The sequence below is a fragment of the Exophiala oligosperma genome, assembly GCF_000835515.1.
Source record: "Exophiala oligosperma strain CBS 72588 unplaced genomic scaffold supercont1.5, whole genome shotgun sequence".
NCBI classification, from domain to species: Eukaryota; Fungi; Ascomycota; class Eurotiomycetes; order Chaetothyriales; family Herpotrichiellaceae; genus Exophiala; species Exophiala oligosperma.
Window position 1 is genome coordinate 672,753 of NW_015622822.1, and position 16,569 is coordinate 689,321.

At 51.5% G+C, this 16,569-nt stretch overlaps 7 protein-coding genes across 8 annotated transcripts; 2 read left to right on the forward strand and 5 right to left on the reverse strand.

The window, feature by feature from the left end:
* The first annotated feature begins 27 nt into the window (after positions 1 to 27).
* PV06_05628 (uncharacterized protein) lies at positions 28 to 2,791 on the forward strand. The gene is made up of 3 exons (XM_016406653.1): positions 28 to 989; positions 1,043 to 1,332; positions 1,442 to 2,791. The coding sequence occupies exons 1-3, from the start codon at positions 666 to 668 to the stop codon at positions 2,565 to 2,567; spliced, it is 1,740 nt and encodes a 579-aa protein (XP_016262257.1). The 5' UTR covers positions 28 to 665; the 3' UTR covers positions 2,568 to 2,791.
* PV06_05629 (uncharacterized protein) lies at positions 2,758 to 4,622 on the reverse strand. Its single transcript, XM_016406654.1, has one exon. The coding sequence runs from the start codon at positions 4,025 to 4,027 to the stop codon at positions 3,263 to 3,265; it is 765 nt and encodes a 254-aa protein (XP_016262258.1). The 5' UTR covers positions 4,028 to 4,622; the 3' UTR covers positions 2,758 to 3,262.
* Positions 4,623 to 4,816: 194 nt separating this feature from the next.
* Positions 4,817 to 7,352, forward strand: PV06_05630 (uncharacterized protein). The gene has a single exon (XM_016406655.1). The coding sequence runs from the start codon at positions 6,469 to 6,471 to the stop codon at positions 6,928 to 6,930; it is 462 nt and encodes a 153-aa protein (XP_016262259.1). The 5' UTR covers positions 4,817 to 6,468; the 3' UTR covers positions 6,931 to 7,352.
* PV06_05631 (uncharacterized protein) lies at positions 5,002 to 6,260 on the reverse strand. Its single transcript, XM_016406656.1, has one exon. The coding sequence runs from the start codon at positions 6,205 to 6,207 to the stop codon at positions 5,221 to 5,223; it is 987 nt and encodes a 328-aa protein (XP_016262260.1). The 5' UTR covers positions 6,208 to 6,260; the 3' UTR covers positions 5,002 to 5,220.
* PV06_05632 (uncharacterized protein) lies at positions 7,074 to 8,415 on the reverse strand (the record flags this gene model as incomplete). Its single annotated transcript, XM_016406657.1, has 1 exon — positions 7,074 to 8,415. The coding sequence occupies one exon, from the start codon at positions 8,413 to 8,415 to the stop codon at positions 7,477 to 7,479; it is 939 nt and encodes a 312-aa protein (XP_016262261.1). The 3' UTR covers positions 7,074 to 7,476.
* A 1,682-nt stretch (positions 8,416 to 10,097) lies between these two features.
* PV06_05633 (uncharacterized protein) lies at positions 10,098 to 12,107 on the reverse strand. The gene is made up of 2 exons (XM_016406658.1): positions 10,538 to 12,107; positions 10,098 to 10,484 (listed from the first exon to the last, which is right to left on the reverse strand). Exons 1-2 carry the CDS (start codon positions 11,975 to 11,977, stop codon positions 10,287 to 10,289), a joined length of 1,638 nt encoding a protein of 545 aa, XP_016262262.1. The 5' UTR covers positions 11,978 to 12,107; the 3' UTR covers positions 10,098 to 10,286.
* A 2,308-nt stretch (positions 12,108 to 14,415) lies between these two features.
* Positions 14,416 to 16,444, reverse strand: PV06_05634. Of its 2 annotated transcripts, XM_016406659.1 has the most exons (7): positions 16,402 to 16,444; positions 16,140 to 16,332; positions 15,999 to 16,028; positions 15,808 to 15,902; positions 15,045 to 15,671; positions 14,868 to 14,919; positions 14,416 to 14,748 (listed from the first exon to the last, which is right to left on the reverse strand). In XM_016406659.1, exons 2-7 carry the CDS (start codon positions 16,231 to 16,233, stop codon positions 14,567 to 14,569), a joined length of 1,080 nt encoding a protein of 359 aa, XP_016262263.1. In that variant the 5' UTR covers positions 16,234 to 16,332; positions 16,402 to 16,444; the 3' UTR covers positions 14,416 to 14,566. The 2 variants fall into 2 exon arrangements, with proteins under 2 accessions (XP_016262263.1, XP_016262264.1); XM_016406660.1 differs by lacking the exons at positions 16,140 to 16,332; positions 16,402 to 16,444 and having other exon boundaries at positions 15,999 to 16,061.
* Positions 16,445 to 16,569: the final 125 nt, after the last annotated feature.

The following is a 16,569-nucleotide window of genomic DNA, read 5'->3' on the forward strand; positions in this document are numbered from 1 at the left end:
CCTCCACCAACAACCACCCGCTCTACCCCTGCAACACCTGCATCACCATCCACTTCGAGGCTCCGGAGACAAACTCCACCGATGCCAACAAGCCCTTTCATCATCATCCTACGAGTATTGCGACCTTCCTGTCTTCGACCAAGGCTAGTACCCTCCGGGCAAAGGCCCCGATGCCAGCCTCCGAAGGAAAAGGTACTGTAGTGCTGATTCCGGCCATTGATTGGCACACCGATGTCTGCATCTGGCAAGGCAGAGATGATCCAAAGCCAGGAACATCATCAAGATGCATAGTTCCGTCCCGCCAACCATGAGGACCGGTATGCAAAGGAAACCGCCGGTGCCATGTGGCGTGTCATTCTGTCAAGACAGCTCCGGAAAGTTGATTCCCAGCCCTTGAGGAAGCCGTGAAGCCCTTCGATGACCGATGACGGAACGCGGTATTCTTTCTTAACTACCCCAAACTGCGATCTTCCTTCTGTATACCTCGCCGGCATTCTGTAGAAATCCGAGAGAGGTCGCGCTCACAGCGTCCTTTTGCTCTTCATTCGTTTTATCTACCTCTCATTTGAACTACCAACATTCGCTCGTACACTCCAGCTATCGCTGGACTGCAGCATGCGTACATGTGAAGGCGGGGGATATTAAAAAAGCGCAAAGTATCCAAGATGCATTTTTCACTCGGACTGTTGGCGGCTTCATCGCTGGCCGTAGCAATAGCATCTGCAGAGGCGCCGACCGCAACGACCATTGAGACGCCGCATCCAGGTCCTCCACCGCCAGTGCTGCAGAATACCACCGTCATAAATGAAACAATCATTGAAATATGTCCACCTCCACCTACTGTCTTTTTCAATGTCACCGACTACGTACCTATCACCGAAACAGCAACAACTACAGTCACCGCCGTTACCACCGCAACATATATCGATACCACCACTCAACCCATTACCATTTTCCAGACGATAATATCAACCACAGTCGTGACAGCGGTTAGTTCAAGAACTGAAGTGTGAAAAGCCACAGACAGCTGACCGAGAAGTAGACGTCGACAGTAACTACGACCGAGACCGAGACCGAGACTGATACAGAGACGTCAACGACTACGACCACGACGCTTTCGATCAGCCCGACAACGGACACTGCGACGATAACCAATACAGCCACAGATACGACGACCGACACGCTCACAGAAACAACGAGCACGACTAACACTGCCACCGAACTCATTTCCGAGTACTTGACAACAGAGCAAGTCACGAGCATCACGCTCTGCCCGACAAGAATAGCCAATCCAACTTATACCGCGAATGAGCCGTACCCTACCGATTGGACGTAAGTACAATGACATTCTCGATCCCATACGGGCTCCGTTCTTGAATAGTCGAGCTGGACCTGCAGTAGGTCAATATCTTAGATTGCATTTTCTAACGAAGCTTCACAGATGGGGTTGTCCCCCGGGTTGGCTTTGTCGACCACAACGACAAAATTGTAACTTTGAAGCCGGTATTCCTGCCGATGGCTTCTATTGTGCTCCCAATGAATGTATACCTGCGGAGGCTCTTCCCGCCTACCTCCCAACATGGGATGCCGACATTTACGGCAACGCCACACCAATCACCAATCCAGGCCTCAATGTTCAAGCCATCGACGACTTTTTCAACATGGGCCCTGAGCAATTTGGCCTTACTTATCAGATCTTCGTCGTCGACGAAGTCTTTACCCTCACATCAACGTTCCTTGAACAGCCTACGCCCACTCTCGCGGCCCGTCAAGCGCAGACCAGTGTCCCAGGAGCCTGTTACCCGTGGTGTAACAACTGCCTCCTCGAAGCACAGTCCAGCGGCAAATCTCCCAAACTTTGCCTACCCGGATCCGCATTCGAAACGTCACTGAATCAGTGTGAGCAGTGCATCAATGTCCATCGCGGCGACGATACAGGCTTTGTCCAGATTGCGCCACAGTTCCAGCAATTCTTAGACTACTGTGATCAATATGCCACAGTTGTCGTTACGACATCTGCGACGGTGACCACGAGCAACGCTGGCGGCACGACGATCAGTGTCGTATCCTCGACAATATCGACTACAGTCACGCCGAAAGCCTCGGCTTCAACGTCGACATCGAGCGGTCCACTAAGCTCGAGTACAACAGTCGTGGCAACGACGGTGACCACGCCAACATCGCCTTCTTCTGCCGCGCCAACTTCACCACCCATCACAACGACGGAGTCAGCGCCATCGACAAGCTACACACAGACCACCGTGGCGTCGACCGACTGGTCTCAAATCACCATCATCATGCCCGTCGGGGACAACAGTACCACGACCGTGTATGGCTCGACCCTACCCAGCGGCAGCGCCACCCTCGTCCTTCCTGAGCCCGTCAGCTCGAGTCCAGTCACTTCAGATGTCACTGGCCCCGCTGCGTCGGGAACCTCGTCGGCATCGCCGGCGACCTTCACTGGCGCAGCTGTCGCCGTGAAATTTGCAGCATCACCCGGACGGAACGCGTGGATGACGATGCTGCTGGACCTACTGGTCCCCACACTCCTTGCACTAGTTTTTTGAGGCAATGAGAAAGTGTGTCGGAATGTGTATAGGGACGGGCCACAAACAAATTTGGACACGCACACGATAGTAGAAGTCCTAGCGGTCGGAGATTTTGGGCCCAGTGGGCCCCCGGAACATACAGTCCGCGAAAACGAAAAAACGAGAGGCAAATTTTTTGTATGTTGGGATGATGATTAACTTAATGTAAGTTGGAAGTAGCAAGAGCAAGTCGAGACTTGAAAGGTAGTCTACCTAGGTTAATATCTATCACCTATCCCCAGAACAACATGCCTCGTTTTGCTTCTTGACCCTGTATAGGCTTATCTTCAAAAGTGCAGGGACCGTCCGTGGGTGCTCTCGCCATTCCTACCAGCAGTAAGAGGTACAATAATGCTCCCTACACACTGTAAAGTCTAGAAGGGTCGTCCCAAGCTCAACGTTCTCTGATAGCAACAACAGCAACAACACTCTCAGCGTCAGACTAGACGGAATTACGGCGGCCTTGCCCCTACCCTATACATGATATACAATTGTGCTCACTCACCTCAAACGCACACACATACACACACAAGGCTCGATCCTTATACGGAGTCTATAACCCCTCCACCCTCTCTCCCGGGCGCGTCGACCTCGCCCCAAGATGTCTTGGGTTGAACCTTCGGGCACCCTCCCCCGAGTTGTTTTAATTTGAGTTTTCTTTTCCTTCTTCCCCGTCAGAAGATTCCCGGCACGAACCTAGCCGTCCTCTTGTGCCACTGCACCCACACGTCGCCAAACTTGTCCCCGAGCATCTTTTCCTCGTCGACGATCCTGCCGCGGACGGCGCGGACCATGACGACCAACATGAAGACGTAGACCGTCCAACCGAACCCGTCCAGCCATGCCCTGGCCGTCGGGGGCATCCAGCAACCCATCACGCCGTCCCAACGCAAAAACACGACGAAACAGCCTCCCCTCACGAGCACGTTGCCCGTGTAGCTCGGGTGCTGCATGTACCGGTACAGGCCGCGGGTGTTGAGCTCCGACGGCTTTTGCAGGTGGAAGGTGAAGTTGCGACCCAGGGCCCCGTAGGCGGCGAGCCGGAGAGGAGCCCCCACGAGGCACACCAGACCCAGGGCGATCGCGAGGTAAGGGGACCAGGTGAACAAGAGTCCGCGGTTGAGGTTTTCGGGCCAAGGGCACAACACCGTACCGTCGTTGGACGCCGAGGTCGGTTCTTTTGCGGTGGCAGCGGCGAGAACAAGAACCATGACGGCGTGGTAAACCGAAAGACCATTGTAGAGGAGTCGACGGTTACGGATGGTGCGGTCGGTCAACACTCCGCGGAGCCTGTCGTCCACGTCTGGCTTCGTCTCCGGGTTGGGGTTGGGTGGCGTCATGGACAGCGACGTGAGGTACCCAGTCAACAGACACGCAAGGGCCAGAGAGACCGACCCGAACGTGAGGTGACCGAGGTCGAAGGTGGGCAGGAGGTTCATTTTTTTTCAAAGGTGGTGGTTTGTATTATTCTTGTCCCAAAAAAACACCCTGTGGCCGAGACAGGGGAGAGTCGATCAAGTATCGAGGAAACGAGTATCCACAAGTAGGGTGGTTTGTTTGTCTTTTGTCGATCAAGTGAGTAGGCCCGGTGTCGTTTGGACGTCGGGGCAATTTTTCTGGTACTGAGCTTGAGGACAAGATTCGATTCCTCTCGTGGGTGAGCAGAATGGTGGGGCAATATAGCTAGGGGACACTTGGAGGGTGATCAAGGGTTTGATAGAGCCGCCGTAACTAAGAACGTGGCCAGATGCCCGAGAGTGGGCGTGTGTGATGGATAATGTGACAAAGGTGTAGTGAAAGTGATCTGGAATGGTGTTTCCCACAGGGTCTTGTAGAGAACAGTAAGGCAACTAACTACCAGGTAGGTCTTGGTTTCGACAGTTCAAGCTCGAGTTGACAGATATATACCTCCAGAATACTCCGTGTGGACATCTGGATAGATGCCGACGAACAATGCGCCTTTTTATTCTTGAGGTACCTACGGAGCAGTGTATTTTTACATGACTCTTCGCCGAAAGTGGATGCCACTCTGATATCCGAACCCGAATACGTAGAGCACAGGTACATAACTAATACCGGGTACCTACATAGGTATGTATAGCAAAGGGTAGATATATTTAGCAACCAGTCTTGTCCGAGCTTGTATGTACATACGTTCCTCCAAGTACCACGCTAGAAATTTGACGCACGTTGGAGCTTGTCTTTTTCAACTATCTAAGGTACCCGTAGCCTCTTTGGTCTACTTGTAGCTTCACGAAGCTTGTGGACGGTCACGGGAGGACCCCATCGTGCCTGATTTGTTTGTTCAGGGTAAACTACCTACCTCCTCCCTACCTAGAGGTATCTTCATTTCCGTACTATTCCGACATGAACCTCAAAAAGCCGCAATGAAAAAAACAAACAAACAAAGGATCAGTAATCGAACATGACGACATTGTTAGTCTTGCTCGGCAGCTTCATATACATGATGCCCTTTTTCCCACCTTTTTGTTTCACACTTGTCCACTCTCCTACCAGGTGTACAGGGAGGTGTACTGAACCCATAGTAAAACCTCAACAGTCGTCAAGGAAGGGGGATGTTTTGTTTGTCTCGATTCGACTGTACTCGTGAATAATAGCCTTGCGACCTCACTCATGTACGTTGATCCGGAACCATGATGACGATATCCGCCGCAGCGTCGAGGATTGTCAGTCGCCCATTCCTCAAGTCATGTTGGTCTTCCGGAGTCGAGCTGTCCAAACGATGGACTTCGCTAGGCTGAGCGAGATCAGACCCAGTCCAGCCAAGCAGGAGAATGACCGGTGACCCTATGAGGTCCTTCTCAACTGCGTCGAAGGTCGCCAGGCACTCTTGTTCCGTTTCGAGGATAGCCAATGTTTCAATCTCTAGAGGCCTCACACCAAGGAGGGACGAAAGAGCTCTGTCAGTCAGGAAGATTGGAAAAGTTCCGGCATCTCTCGGCACTAGATGCTGCTTTTGAGGTGTACGACCGTCCCGAGTAGCGGACCCCTCGTCGCCCCAGCCCGGAGAATACTGCAGGAAACCGGCCGTCTCATCACTGAAGCCGCCGAGGACATGAGGATTCAGCCGCATGTCTATGGACCTTGCATCGACGTCGCAGTCACACCAATCCATGGCCTGATTGCAATATCGGTCTCTAGAGCACGACGGACAAGTCATGCAAAAGAGACGTTCTTGCTTGAACAGAGATGCGAGACAGATCGAGGTGATGGTCACGCGGACGACGACTTGATATGGTGTACCTGGGTCCCTGAGTATGGTCGACCGAAACTCCTGAAGAGTGGTCAGATGTTGTGGCCTTGATACTCGGTCATCGAGGCCGTATTCTTCTTCCAAATCGGCATTCTCTTGCATTGTCATATTGCATGGCGGAGCCATCTGTCTAAGAAATCTCCTCAGCTCTCCCGCGACACTGATTTCGGGATCAAGGAATATTCTCGAGCTATACGAGGTTGCGAGCATTTGCCCGCCGACAACCCGCGGATTTGTAACGAGGAGTATCGTGTGGCGAGGTTTGAGCGGGGCAACGCTTTCGTGAATAGGATTCTCGAAGATGACTTTGACAGGTGCATGTGGATTGGATTGGTCCACGACCATTACAGCAATGGCAGGAAACTTGTGTGAGGTGTCTGTCGAAGTTGTGCTTCCTGTTGTGCCACACGATCAGCTCGAGTCGCCACACGACTCTGCAGGGCCGTGTCTGGGAAAGTAGCAATACCTGAGACACATTTCCCGATCCCCACCACGTACACCACAATCGACACGTTGTGTTGGTACTGCCTGTTTGAATTACTGGCCATCAGGCTCTCGAGCGATGTGACAGCGCCGAGTTCGGCCTGGGTCACCACGTTTCGCAGCATGTCATGGCGTATGAGAGAGGGACATCCTGGCTCGTTCCGAAATATCCTCAATCCGCAGCCAACGTTGCGTTCGGGAAAGAGGCTGGTGGATATACTCGCACTGAGGTCTCTGCTACTGCCTGGCTGCGGCGGTGCTTGCGCTCTCTTGCTCGACGAACAGACGTGGGTAGCCCAGATGGTCACAATGTTGCCCAAGGTCATTTTATATCGGGCATCGAGATACCAGACATTGACCTGGAAGCAATCTCGGTATAAGTTAGCCTTTGGATGGGAGGTTTTTAAATACCCTTCACGTGTTGAGAAGTTGTCAGGTTACCAAGATTTCATCAGTCTCGTCCCTGAGGATGAGTTTGACGCATGCTTTGGCTCCGGTGAGCGTGGGAGATTCGGGGACATGGTATTGCAGATTCAGGACGAGTCCGCTGAAGCAAGCTTGCACTGGTCCTGGTTTCAGCTGTGAGATCTTGAACCTGGGATACTGACTCAACGACATTCTGGTCGTATGGTGATTGGATTCTCCCAAAGTATGGTTTGATTGTGACCGCGAAACAGCGGCAGTCATTGAGACACGTATAGATAGGTGCTTCTTCCTTGAAGATTATTAGCAGAAACAGATGGCGACGAAGAGAAAATAGTTGTAGTATGGCACGCAGTGATGAATTGAGAAAGGAATTGGAGAGATGCTTGCAATGTTTGTTCTGCGTCACACTTCATACAGCCCCTAGTACTTGACTACTGGCCAACCACTTCCGGCTCACGAATTGTGCTTTTTGGGAGCAAGTTCTCGTATTTCATATGTGCACGATTCTCCTGATCTCTATCCTCATCGTGCTACTGAGAACTTCTCTTCTGTTTGTAATTCCAACTTCACATGAATCTCTGAGCTTTCTTCAAGGCGTCTCATCTCTGTGCTATGCTGCTCACTTTAATTTTCTTGACGATTTCTCCTTCATGTTGTCTCATCTCTTTGCTATGCTGGCTCGCATTGATGTCCCTGGTGTCTTGCCTATTTCTTCGACTTGTCCAATTGGAATATTTCTCCTGAGTAGACCTTTCCAGCCTCGTCCTCTGCTATCCAGTAGAGCTCAGCAGGTGGGCATGCTCTTTTAATTGAAAATCCATTCGTGCGCTGGTGTTTGTTCTTCATGTGAGCATGGAAATCTCCTGGTGTGCTTCTGTGGACATCGCAGTTTTTGACGTCGCAAACGAACCTCCACTGCAATGTCTTTGATTCTTTATTTCTGTTGCTGAGGACCGTTGTCGAATTTGGCAACGTTGCCTGCCCTCGGATCGCCTCCGTGATTGGCTTCTTGAGAGGAGCATCCCTCACGGCCTCTTCTCGTCGTTGGCGTTTTGGTGCCGTTGGCCCATCAGAGGCATTGGCTTTTTCGACAGCAACAGCCTTTCTCTTGGCTAGAGCTGGTGCACGACGCCTTGTTGGCGCCGGTGCGTCGTCATCATCGGCGGCGGCGGCGGCGGTTGCGATGGTGCTCGTCTGCTGGAGAGAAGGAACAGCAGGAGGGAGAGAGGGCGCGGGAGGAGAAGGCAGAGCGGGAAAAATGAAGGGAGGCGAGGCCGTCGCGTAAGGAACAGCAGGCACCAGAAGAGAGGCAGGAGCCGCCGCCGCCGCCGGTGCTGCTGCTGCTGCTGTTGTTGTTGTCGCTGTTGCTGCCGCTGCTTCTTTCGCAGCCGGAGAGGGAGGAGGAGGGGAAGGGGACGGCGACCGCAAGACGCCATCCAACGCCGGAGTGTCGACGAAAGCGTCTAGGTCGAAGTACGACCGCATTTGCCGCATGACGGCACGCACCTCCCCGGCCTGGGAGGTGCGGCCATAGTCGCTGATGATTTTTTGGAGGCGAGCCTCCTCTGCCAGCAAAGCTGGCGCGATCTCACTCAACGCCGCGAGGGCGCGAGTCTTCCACTCTTCATCGAATTGAGAAGACATTTTGGGGTGAGTGGATGGAGGAATATGTTTTCGGATAAACATCGGCCGGGAATAACCGGAGCTAAGAAGTTGGAAGCGTGAATAGCCGAGACTAAGTGTGGGATCTATCCGAGTGCCAAGACAACGAACGACAGTGAATGAACAACTGCAAAGTAAGGTAAAGCGAGAGTAAGGCTGTTCACAAGCCCCATTGTCTATGTACAGGCTGAGTGGGATGCAGGCGAACTCCGCTACTAATGGGATTCATGCGATGGGGATGCCTCTCTTGACGAACTCCAGGACAAGGTACCTTCATATGACAGCGATGACCATGGTGTCTGAATGGTGCCGAAATCACTTCTCCTTTGTATTTATCTACAGCTTGCATTCCGCCTTGCTCTCGGCTTCTTTTCATCAATGTGAATATCAATAAGGGGGACACCATCACTAAGGACAAGTATGTTGATCCTGACACAATGGGGGACTGTCGACAGTAACAAGCTCTTCGATGCAACGTGTACGCGCGCCATCTGCAATAGCTGCCGGAATACTATACATACTTGATCACAATAACACGCGTCCATTCCTCATAACTTTGAGCCATATCTTAGTTCTGACGTGCTGTAAATGGACAAAGGTACACTCAACATAGGTAGATACCAAGCTCCCAAAAGGGCGGACAAACATGACATCCCTATGCTTCTCCGTATCCATACGTTGCAGCATTCGCCCTTCCGAATTGAAGTTTCTACAACACCCCAGCATCACCTCGTGTACCCAATTCATTCTCGCAAACTCCTCCAGCAGTCCCAGTCCACCGAGAAGCGTTCCTACAATGATTTTCCAAGCTTTGCGGTGTCGCCTACCACTCCTCAGCGGCCTGATGGCTCGCACCTACATCAACACCACCACATCACACATCTCCCGAAGCTCCTTCAGCACTCTTCTCCAAAACTCGATACGCCCTCAAACGCATTCCCCAGTCCCACAATCCACCCTCTCAAAACCCAGCCAGATACGGGGCATGAAGACTCGCTCGTCCGTCAAGAGATTATGTGAATCGTGCAAGGTTCGTTGCCCTACCACGCCCGCAATTCCATTGAACGAGAAGGAGGGATAGAGAGAGAGAGAGAGAGAGAACTCTAGGGTTATTTTAAAAATTGCACAAACACTGACATTGCTGCTTCTTTAGGCGGTTCGACGGAAGAACCGAGTCTTTATTATTTGCGATAAAAACCCGAAACACAAACAGAGGCAAGGGAAATAGTCGCAATCATCTTTTGGTCAGAAGAGGAAGAAGATGTCACGACTGTAACATATTAGATTATATCACTGGAGCCGAGTCTGTTTGCGGAGGGGGAAGAGCCCATGGTGCATGTCGGACGAATGTTACATCTGCGCAAACCCCCATCCAAGAAAGATACTACCTCTGGACGAGGATTTATAGATTAGACGACGAGTTGCAGCAACCAGGATTGCTAGAAAGGTCGTCCGAGCTTAGGAACAGGCATGTCACATGCAGATGGAAGCAGATACCATCGGGTGAGGAACAAAAGGAACGTGGAACCAGGAAAGCGACATCTCGACTCTCACAAAGCAAGGATCCATTCCATTACAGATCCTCAAAATCAAGTAAAAGAACGCCGTTGTGGTATCATGAGTACTTCGTAGAATCAACTCCTTTGCGTGGCTGCGATCGAGATATCCGCATGGCAAGTTATTTTTCTCATTGGCTATGTAAGAATATCATCACGCCTGCACATTTTCTTTCATGTCAGGCACATTTTGCACCACCCTTGACTTGCTTATACTTCCTTCCATGCCTCATCGCCTTTACAAAAGCACCCCAGATCTTCATAATACGCATTGTTGCTTACGTCGTATCATCGGTCTCACAATAAAACAATGCCAATACCACCTCGTTTCGATTCGTCGGGCTGGTTTCTCTCGTTGATACCGCCATTGATCGGCTTCGTCCTCCAGTTATAAAGGTAATGATGGAGCTGACCGTCACCCGCACCGAACTTCAAATCAGTCAAGAACAGTGGGTTGTCATGCAGCGTCAGAGCATTGAACACGTCAAACTTGGCCTGTAAAAAATGTTTAGCATGGAGTTCATACAATGCTAGGAACAGCATCTGACCTTCTTTGCCTCGATTAATAGATCCTGCACAATCTCCTGCAGTCTGGACTTGAGCCCTTTCTCTTTGGGATTGAAAGCTTGCTCCGTGGCATAGTAATACAGATATGCCGCACGGATCTTGTCATGTTTCTGGCTCGCTGCACCGATGACACTGCTTTCAAGGCAATAAAAGCTAGCAAAATCCGTAATCTTGCCATCGTTTTCTACCACAAAGGACCATACGACCTGATCCTCCGGCTTGTGTCTATTGTAGAACCAGTGCTCGATCTCCGCCTGGTTGAATTCCTGTACTAGCTCAAACCGCTTCAGGTATCGCGTCAGCAGGTCCAAGACAGAGTCGATATCTTTCTCCTCCATGGCGCGCCAACCTAGTGTGCTCGTACTAGGTGGTAGTTGGTTCCGGGCGATCATCTTGGCTGCCGTACTGTTAGGCGGCAGCGGCGAAAAGCCGACTTCATAGAGTTTCAGCCAGTCCAGACTTCGGTGAAAGTAGCGGCAGCTTCCGATCGGGGTAGGGAGGATGACACCGCCTGTGTAGATGGCTTGGTAAACGCCTTCAAGGTGACATCTTCGCGTTACTTCTTTGATCAGGACCGGTGCTAGTCTGCGTGACCGCAGCTTCTTGTGTACACACATGTAGTTGATCTCTACCACGTCTAGTACTCTCTCGCGTATTCGTAGCCTGATCGGGATCCCGAAGATAGTTGCGACAAGCAGACGGCTCGGGCCTTTAGCCCTCACGCCGATATGCCAACTCTTCTTCCAGTCCGGAGATTTCACCGCCCAATCTAGAAACACCGCAGAGTAGTTGAATCTGAACATGGCGTGGTCGTCTTCCACATAGTGTAAGGTCAGGAGGTTATACACCTCCTTGACTTCGGCTTCGTTGGTCATATCAAGTTCAACCCATTCGTAGCCTTCTGGCAACGGTGCGGCAGTCTTGGGGACAAGCTCAGGAATAACCTCTTTGATAGGACCGTCCGGCTTCTCGGAGTCGGGTCTTTCGTCAAATCGAGGGACTGGCTGTGTCTGCCAGAACTTGTAAGATGCCATATCCTTCTGGTTCTTCCCGTTAAGAGACATTCCGCTCAACAATTGTTGTAGGTCCATTTTTCTCAACACGTCGGCAGCCTTCTCAGTTGGCATACCTGCCAGTTCTCCTTTCAGTGTAGGGTTCATCTCGAGCAGTTGCTTGATGTGGTCGTTGGACAGCTTTGCGGCAGGCTGTGAGGAGGAGGAGGAGGATTCCGCGGCTTCGGAGGGCTTATTGCCAGTAATGGCAGAGACTATCTTTGACCTCTTGGACTTTTTCTTTTTCTTCTTCGGTTTCGAGGTTGTCGATTCAACTGCATCTTGTGGTTGCTCCTCCGTCTCCGACTCAGACTCCAGGTGCTCCTCCCGCTCTTCGGGCGAGGTGCCTGGCGGTGCTGGATCTGCCATGGCCGAGTGAAGGATAGTACCAGGGACAACTATCGAAGGAAAGACAACTCAAAAGGGATGTTGAACTATCGAACTAGTATTATTGTAGAAACAGGCAGGGGTGGGCGATGTACACAAACCTGTACTCGTATGTACTTACTAGGTAGTGCAAGGTGGGATAAAGCGAGTTACTCCGCAGACGTCAGTTATTCAGCCAGCCTGATTGAGGGCTTTGGCTTGGCGTGAAATCTCCCCAGAGCCTCGCCAGCCTTGTCGCTCACCTACCGTTCTCATCCTCTTGACTCTTTCTGCCTAAACCAAACGCGCATTTCATACTCTGCATCACCCGTCCCAGAGCTGAGCAACAGTCATCCACCGAACCTGTCACTATCAGGTCCAAGTTGTGTAACCCTGGGCTCTCAGAACGGAATGTCATGCGGACTTCAGCTCCTTGACTTGGTGGTGGCGGAGCCTCGTATTCTCCCCTGGCTAGAATACTTGAGGCCCATCCTGCCCTTGGCCAAGATGAACATAGCTTGTAGGACCCATGCTCCTCTCCCTTGACGTGACGAAGATATAATTACAGAAACACCCCTATGACTGCGTTTGCTCCCCTTCCTTTTTCTTCATCATTCTCCAGTGGTAACAATAGCACTTCCGCCTCAAGGATGGAAGAACCCGGCAAAACATACTTTCTCTGGGACGTTGAAACTGACCCTGCCTGTCAAGTCGCCATTAACCATGCCAAAGCGCGAGCAGAAGTTTCGTCGGAATTCGAAATCTACATGACCGCTAAGCAGTGGATGGATTGGTATGACAAGCTATGCCAGGCCGTGGGCGGTATCGCCACTCTGGGCGCTGGATTCACGTTCACAGTCATCGTCACTCAGTTAGCAGAGCCTGACCCGAACCATCCGAATGGCAGCAAGGTAAAGCATGTACGATTCTGCCTGGCTTTGAGCTGGGTTCTGTTCGTCCTCTCACTGGCCTGCGCCAGTTTTGCTGCCTTGGTCTTCAACGCGAACCGACGATGGTTCACTGACGACTTGAAGATGTGTGTCCTGGATCAGGTGTATCGCAACGAGATGTGGGGCAGATGGGTTGCTCTTGATTGCGAGGAGAGAATAAGTCGCCTAAGCTGGCTTGCAGATCCCGAAAATGCTGGAGCTATATATCCAGAGAATGTAGGTGGAAGGGCTCGCCAGCGGAACGGTTATCGCGATTGTTATGGGGAACCTAGATACAGTTGGATCAGAAGCCAGCAAGGATTTATCTCAGCGGTGATGGTTCTAGTTCTGGAGCTTCTCCCACTTTCTGCATTTATTGCTTCAGCCGAAGCCGTCCGAGCATACGAGAACACATTGGGCTGGATAATTATCGGTTTGATTATTCTCATTACAATGATGGTGTTTGTATTCTGGCTCGCTCAAAATAGGTACGTCTTCCATATTGTTGACCATTTTGCACCAGTGTGGAGGCGGAATCTACTAACCTCTTTCCCTTCTGTCAGTCAATTCATTCGCGACCTGATTTGGCTACACCACAACCAGCAGAGAAAACAGTGCGAATCTGACGGCATGAACTACAAGACAGTCAGAACTAATCTTAGCGTTTTATTGAGATTGAGAGAAGAGGAACCGCCTTCTGGAACACCACGTCTCTAAGATTGTCGATCTATTTCCCGAGATCAAAGTGGTCCCCATTCTGCGGAATGGATTGCTCCCTTCAACTACTTGGCCGACGACCTCCGTTGCCACCTGCGGCTCCCACAACATCATTCAGGTCCCCATAGGATCCAGCCCTAAGGACTTGGGTGGAAAATGGTGGCGGTCCGATTTCTCCAGCATCGAATTGTTCTCGTCCCCGAACTGGACCTTTTTCGTCATAATTCTTCTCTCCTCCGGACCCAATTCAGCCTCACTCATAGCTACTTGCTGTACGGATGGCACGATCTTCCCTGCTAACGACAAATCCAAGGCTCTATCCCCAAAGATATCCACGGAGTCGTTTGTGGCACGCTGTTGCGGATCGGTCAGGATCTTCTCGCTGAAGGGTCGTGTCCAACCAGCCGACTTTGGGTTGGTGATGATGCCTAGGTACTACGGCCTAGTATTTCCCCCATGTTTCTTTCCTTCCCTACATACCCCTAAGATACGAAATGGACAGATCACAAATGAAGATTGTTCTTTGCTCAACGAACCTCGCGTACCCCCTTCATGTAGGCTCTCCTATTTGGCGTAGGTAAGGTATAGCACCGACAGTTCGTCATACAGATGGAGGTTGAGATTGAAACGGGCACCGAGGTTCAATTTCATTCCTACAAATCGGTCTGAAAATGGGGCAAGATGAATGGCCTGGAGCTTTGAATTGTTGAATGGACAATGACGGCACACGTTACACACACATATGTTCCGTCACGGTCTGGAAGGCCGATGGTACGGTTAAAATGCAACATGTCTCGTCGGGTCTCGTTTTGCTCTGATTAAACGTTGGAGTCGGCATCTTGTCATTTTGATAAATACCTTGGTTGGTAGACCTATCGATTTGGTTGCAAACACAACTGGTTCCGTTGGCGATCCGACCCGGTAAGAAAAAAAAAACTCGTTCACCTCATCCTCTACAGTCCACCAAGATCTTGACGTCCTTGTCTTTCTCCTCGATCAGAGGCCGGTACCCATCTTCGGGAACGCGGTCGATCTTGATCTTGCTCGTGATCATCCTCTCGGGCTTCAGGCTTCCATCTCCGAGGGCGCGGATCACACTGGCGAAATCTTTTTGAAGATACCCCAACACTAAATTTTCCGACGAAAAAAAAATTCGAAAGGTGTTAGTTTAGTTGGTGAAAGAAAAAATTAACTCTCGTTCAAACCCAAGTCCAGAATAATGAACGGGAAAAAAGAAAAAAACTTACCACCGACGTATTTCTTCTCCCCAAACACCAAACTGTTGGGTTGGAACGGTACCTACACGATCATGTTAGTCAGCGAGTTTTTGGCTTCTTCAATTTGTGTGTGTGTGTGTGTGTGTGGGTGTGTGTGTGTGAGAGAGAGAGAGAGAGAGAAAGAAAGAAAGAGAGAAAAACACCCACCTCCTTTTCCCATATGGCCAGATTGACAATCGTCCCTCTGGCCCTCACCGACAAGGCGGCACTCTTGATGCTGGCGGGCACGCCGGCCGCGTCGAGGGCCACGTGCGGGCCCTGCCCGTCGCCGCAAATCTCCTTGGCCGCCCTGACCACGTCCTCCCTGGTCGGGTCGATCAGGTGGGTTGCGCCGAAGTGCCTGGCGAAGTTCCGCCGTTCCTCGGCCATCTCGACGACGACGACCGTCTCGGCCCCGCGGGCCCTCAGGCACTGGATCACGCCCAGCCCGATCGGCCCGGCGCCCATCACGATGGCCTGGGTGCCGGGCCCGACGGGGTACTGGTCGACGGCGTGCCACGCGACCGCGAGCGGTTCGACGAGGGCGCCGACGTCCAGGCCGACGCCGTCCGGCAGCTTGAACACGAACTGCGGGTCGACGCAGACGAAGTCGCTCATGCCGCCCCCACCGCCGCTGAGGCCGACGAACCCGGCCCCGTCGCAGCAGTTGATGGCCCCTTCGTGGCAGGGCCCGCAGGAGAAGCAGGCGATGGTGGGTTGAACGGCGACCTTGTCTCCGACTTTGAGGTTCGTGGGGTTTCGCGCCTTGGATCCAATCTCGACGATTTCACCACTCTGTGGCGGTTCAGCATATGGTGCGCTACAAGTCATGGCACAACAAAGAAAAGCTCCTCAGAAAGACATTGAGGGATCAGGAAGAGAGGTTGAGAGAGAAGTAGCAGTAGTAGCAGAAGAGGGGGGGACCATTTACAAATTCGTGCCCGATGGTTATGGGCATAGATTCCTTGGTCACAGGATGTGGTGCATCCTTTGATGGAATAAATGTAGGTGATGAATATTCGTGTACTGTACGTGAGTGATTAATAAGTCAAATAGAGAGAGAGAGAGAGAGAGAGAGAGAGAGAGAGAGAGAGAGAGAGATGTGTATATGAGTATACTTACAGTCAGTCCCACAGATACCACAATAGGCCGCTACACAAAGATTACTCGACGCCTTAGCATTTCGCACTACCAATTTGGCATATCGATGAACGGGCGTCCGAGATGGGCGTGAAATGATGATGCCAGAAAAGAAAAACTCACGCTTAATCTTCACACTCGTCTCTGTACATTCCGGCTCTCCCACGTCATGCTCGAGTCTCAGGTCCTTGATACCATGATATCGTAATGCGCGCATGTTGAGGGAATGGTTTGTAAAGCTCAAAGGGACTCAAAATCCTTATGGAGTAATAAATAGCAATCAGTAGTCGACGGTCAATTGTCACTTGGGAAGTTGCTGAAATCAGGGTGAGCAGTTGTTATTGAGAAACAAGTACAAAGACAAGCACAACCGCCTCAAACGTACAGATATATATATCGTGTATGCGACGAACAGTGCTTCATCCATGACCACTTTCGTTCAAGCAAGGGAGCGAAGGCTGCTTTAATCGCGGCAGAGTACGGGGGAGCCGCAGAGAGCGCTCGTCCGATAGCCCGTTCTTAGGTGCCAGTTCGGGCTAACGGATCCCCGTTA

What these genes read in the sequence shown, in the direction of transcription:
- PV06_05630 (XM_016406655.1), top strand. Translation starts at nt 6,469, where the DNA reads ATGTCATGGCGTATGAGAGAGGGACATCCTGGCTCGTTCCGAAATATC.
- PV06_05634 (XM_016406659.1), bottom strand. Translation starts at nt 16,233, where the DNA reads ATGCGCGCATTACGATATCATGGTATCAAGGACCTGAGACTCGAGCAT. An exon ending in TGGTATCTGTGGGACTGACT is followed by an intron (nt 15,903 to 15,998) that starts GTAAGTATACTC and finishes ACTCACGTACAG; the next exon opens with TACACGAATATTCATCACCT. An exon ending in TGGCCATATGGGAAAAGGAG is followed by an intron (nt 14,920 to 15,044) that starts GTGGGTGTTTTT and finishes ATGATCGTGTAG; the next exon opens with GTACCGTTCCAACCCAACAG.
- PV06_05633 (XM_016406658.1), bottom strand. Translation starts at nt 11,977, where the DNA reads ATGGCAGATCCAGCACCGCCAGGCACCTCGCCCGAAGAGCGGGAGGAG. An exon ending in TATTAATCGAGGCAAAGAAG is followed by an intron (nt 10,485 to 10,537) that starts GTCAGATGCTGT and finishes CATTTTTTACAG; the next exon opens with GCCAAGTTTGACGTGTTCAA.
- PV06_05631 (XM_016406656.1), bottom strand. Translation starts at nt 6,207, where the DNA reads ATGGTCGTGGACCAATCCAATCCACATGCACCTGTCAAAGTCATCTTC.
- PV06_05629 (XM_016406654.1), bottom strand. Translation starts at nt 4,027, where the DNA reads ATGAACCTCCTGCCCACCTTCGACCTCGGTCACCTCACGTTCGGGTCG.
- PV06_05628 (XM_016406653.1), top strand. Translation starts at nt 666, where the DNA reads ATGCATTTTTCACTCGGACTGTTGGCGGCTTCATCGCTGGCCGTAGCA. An exon ending in CAACCACAGTCGTGACAGCG is followed by an intron (nt 990 to 1,042) that starts GTTAGTTCAAGA and finishes ACCGAGAAGTAG; the next exon opens with ACGTCGACAGTAACTACGAC. An exon ending in CCGTACCCTACCGATTGGAC is followed by an intron (nt 1,333 to 1,441) that starts GTAAGTACAATG and finishes GAAGCTTCACAG; the next exon opens with ATGGGGTTGTCCCCCGGGTT.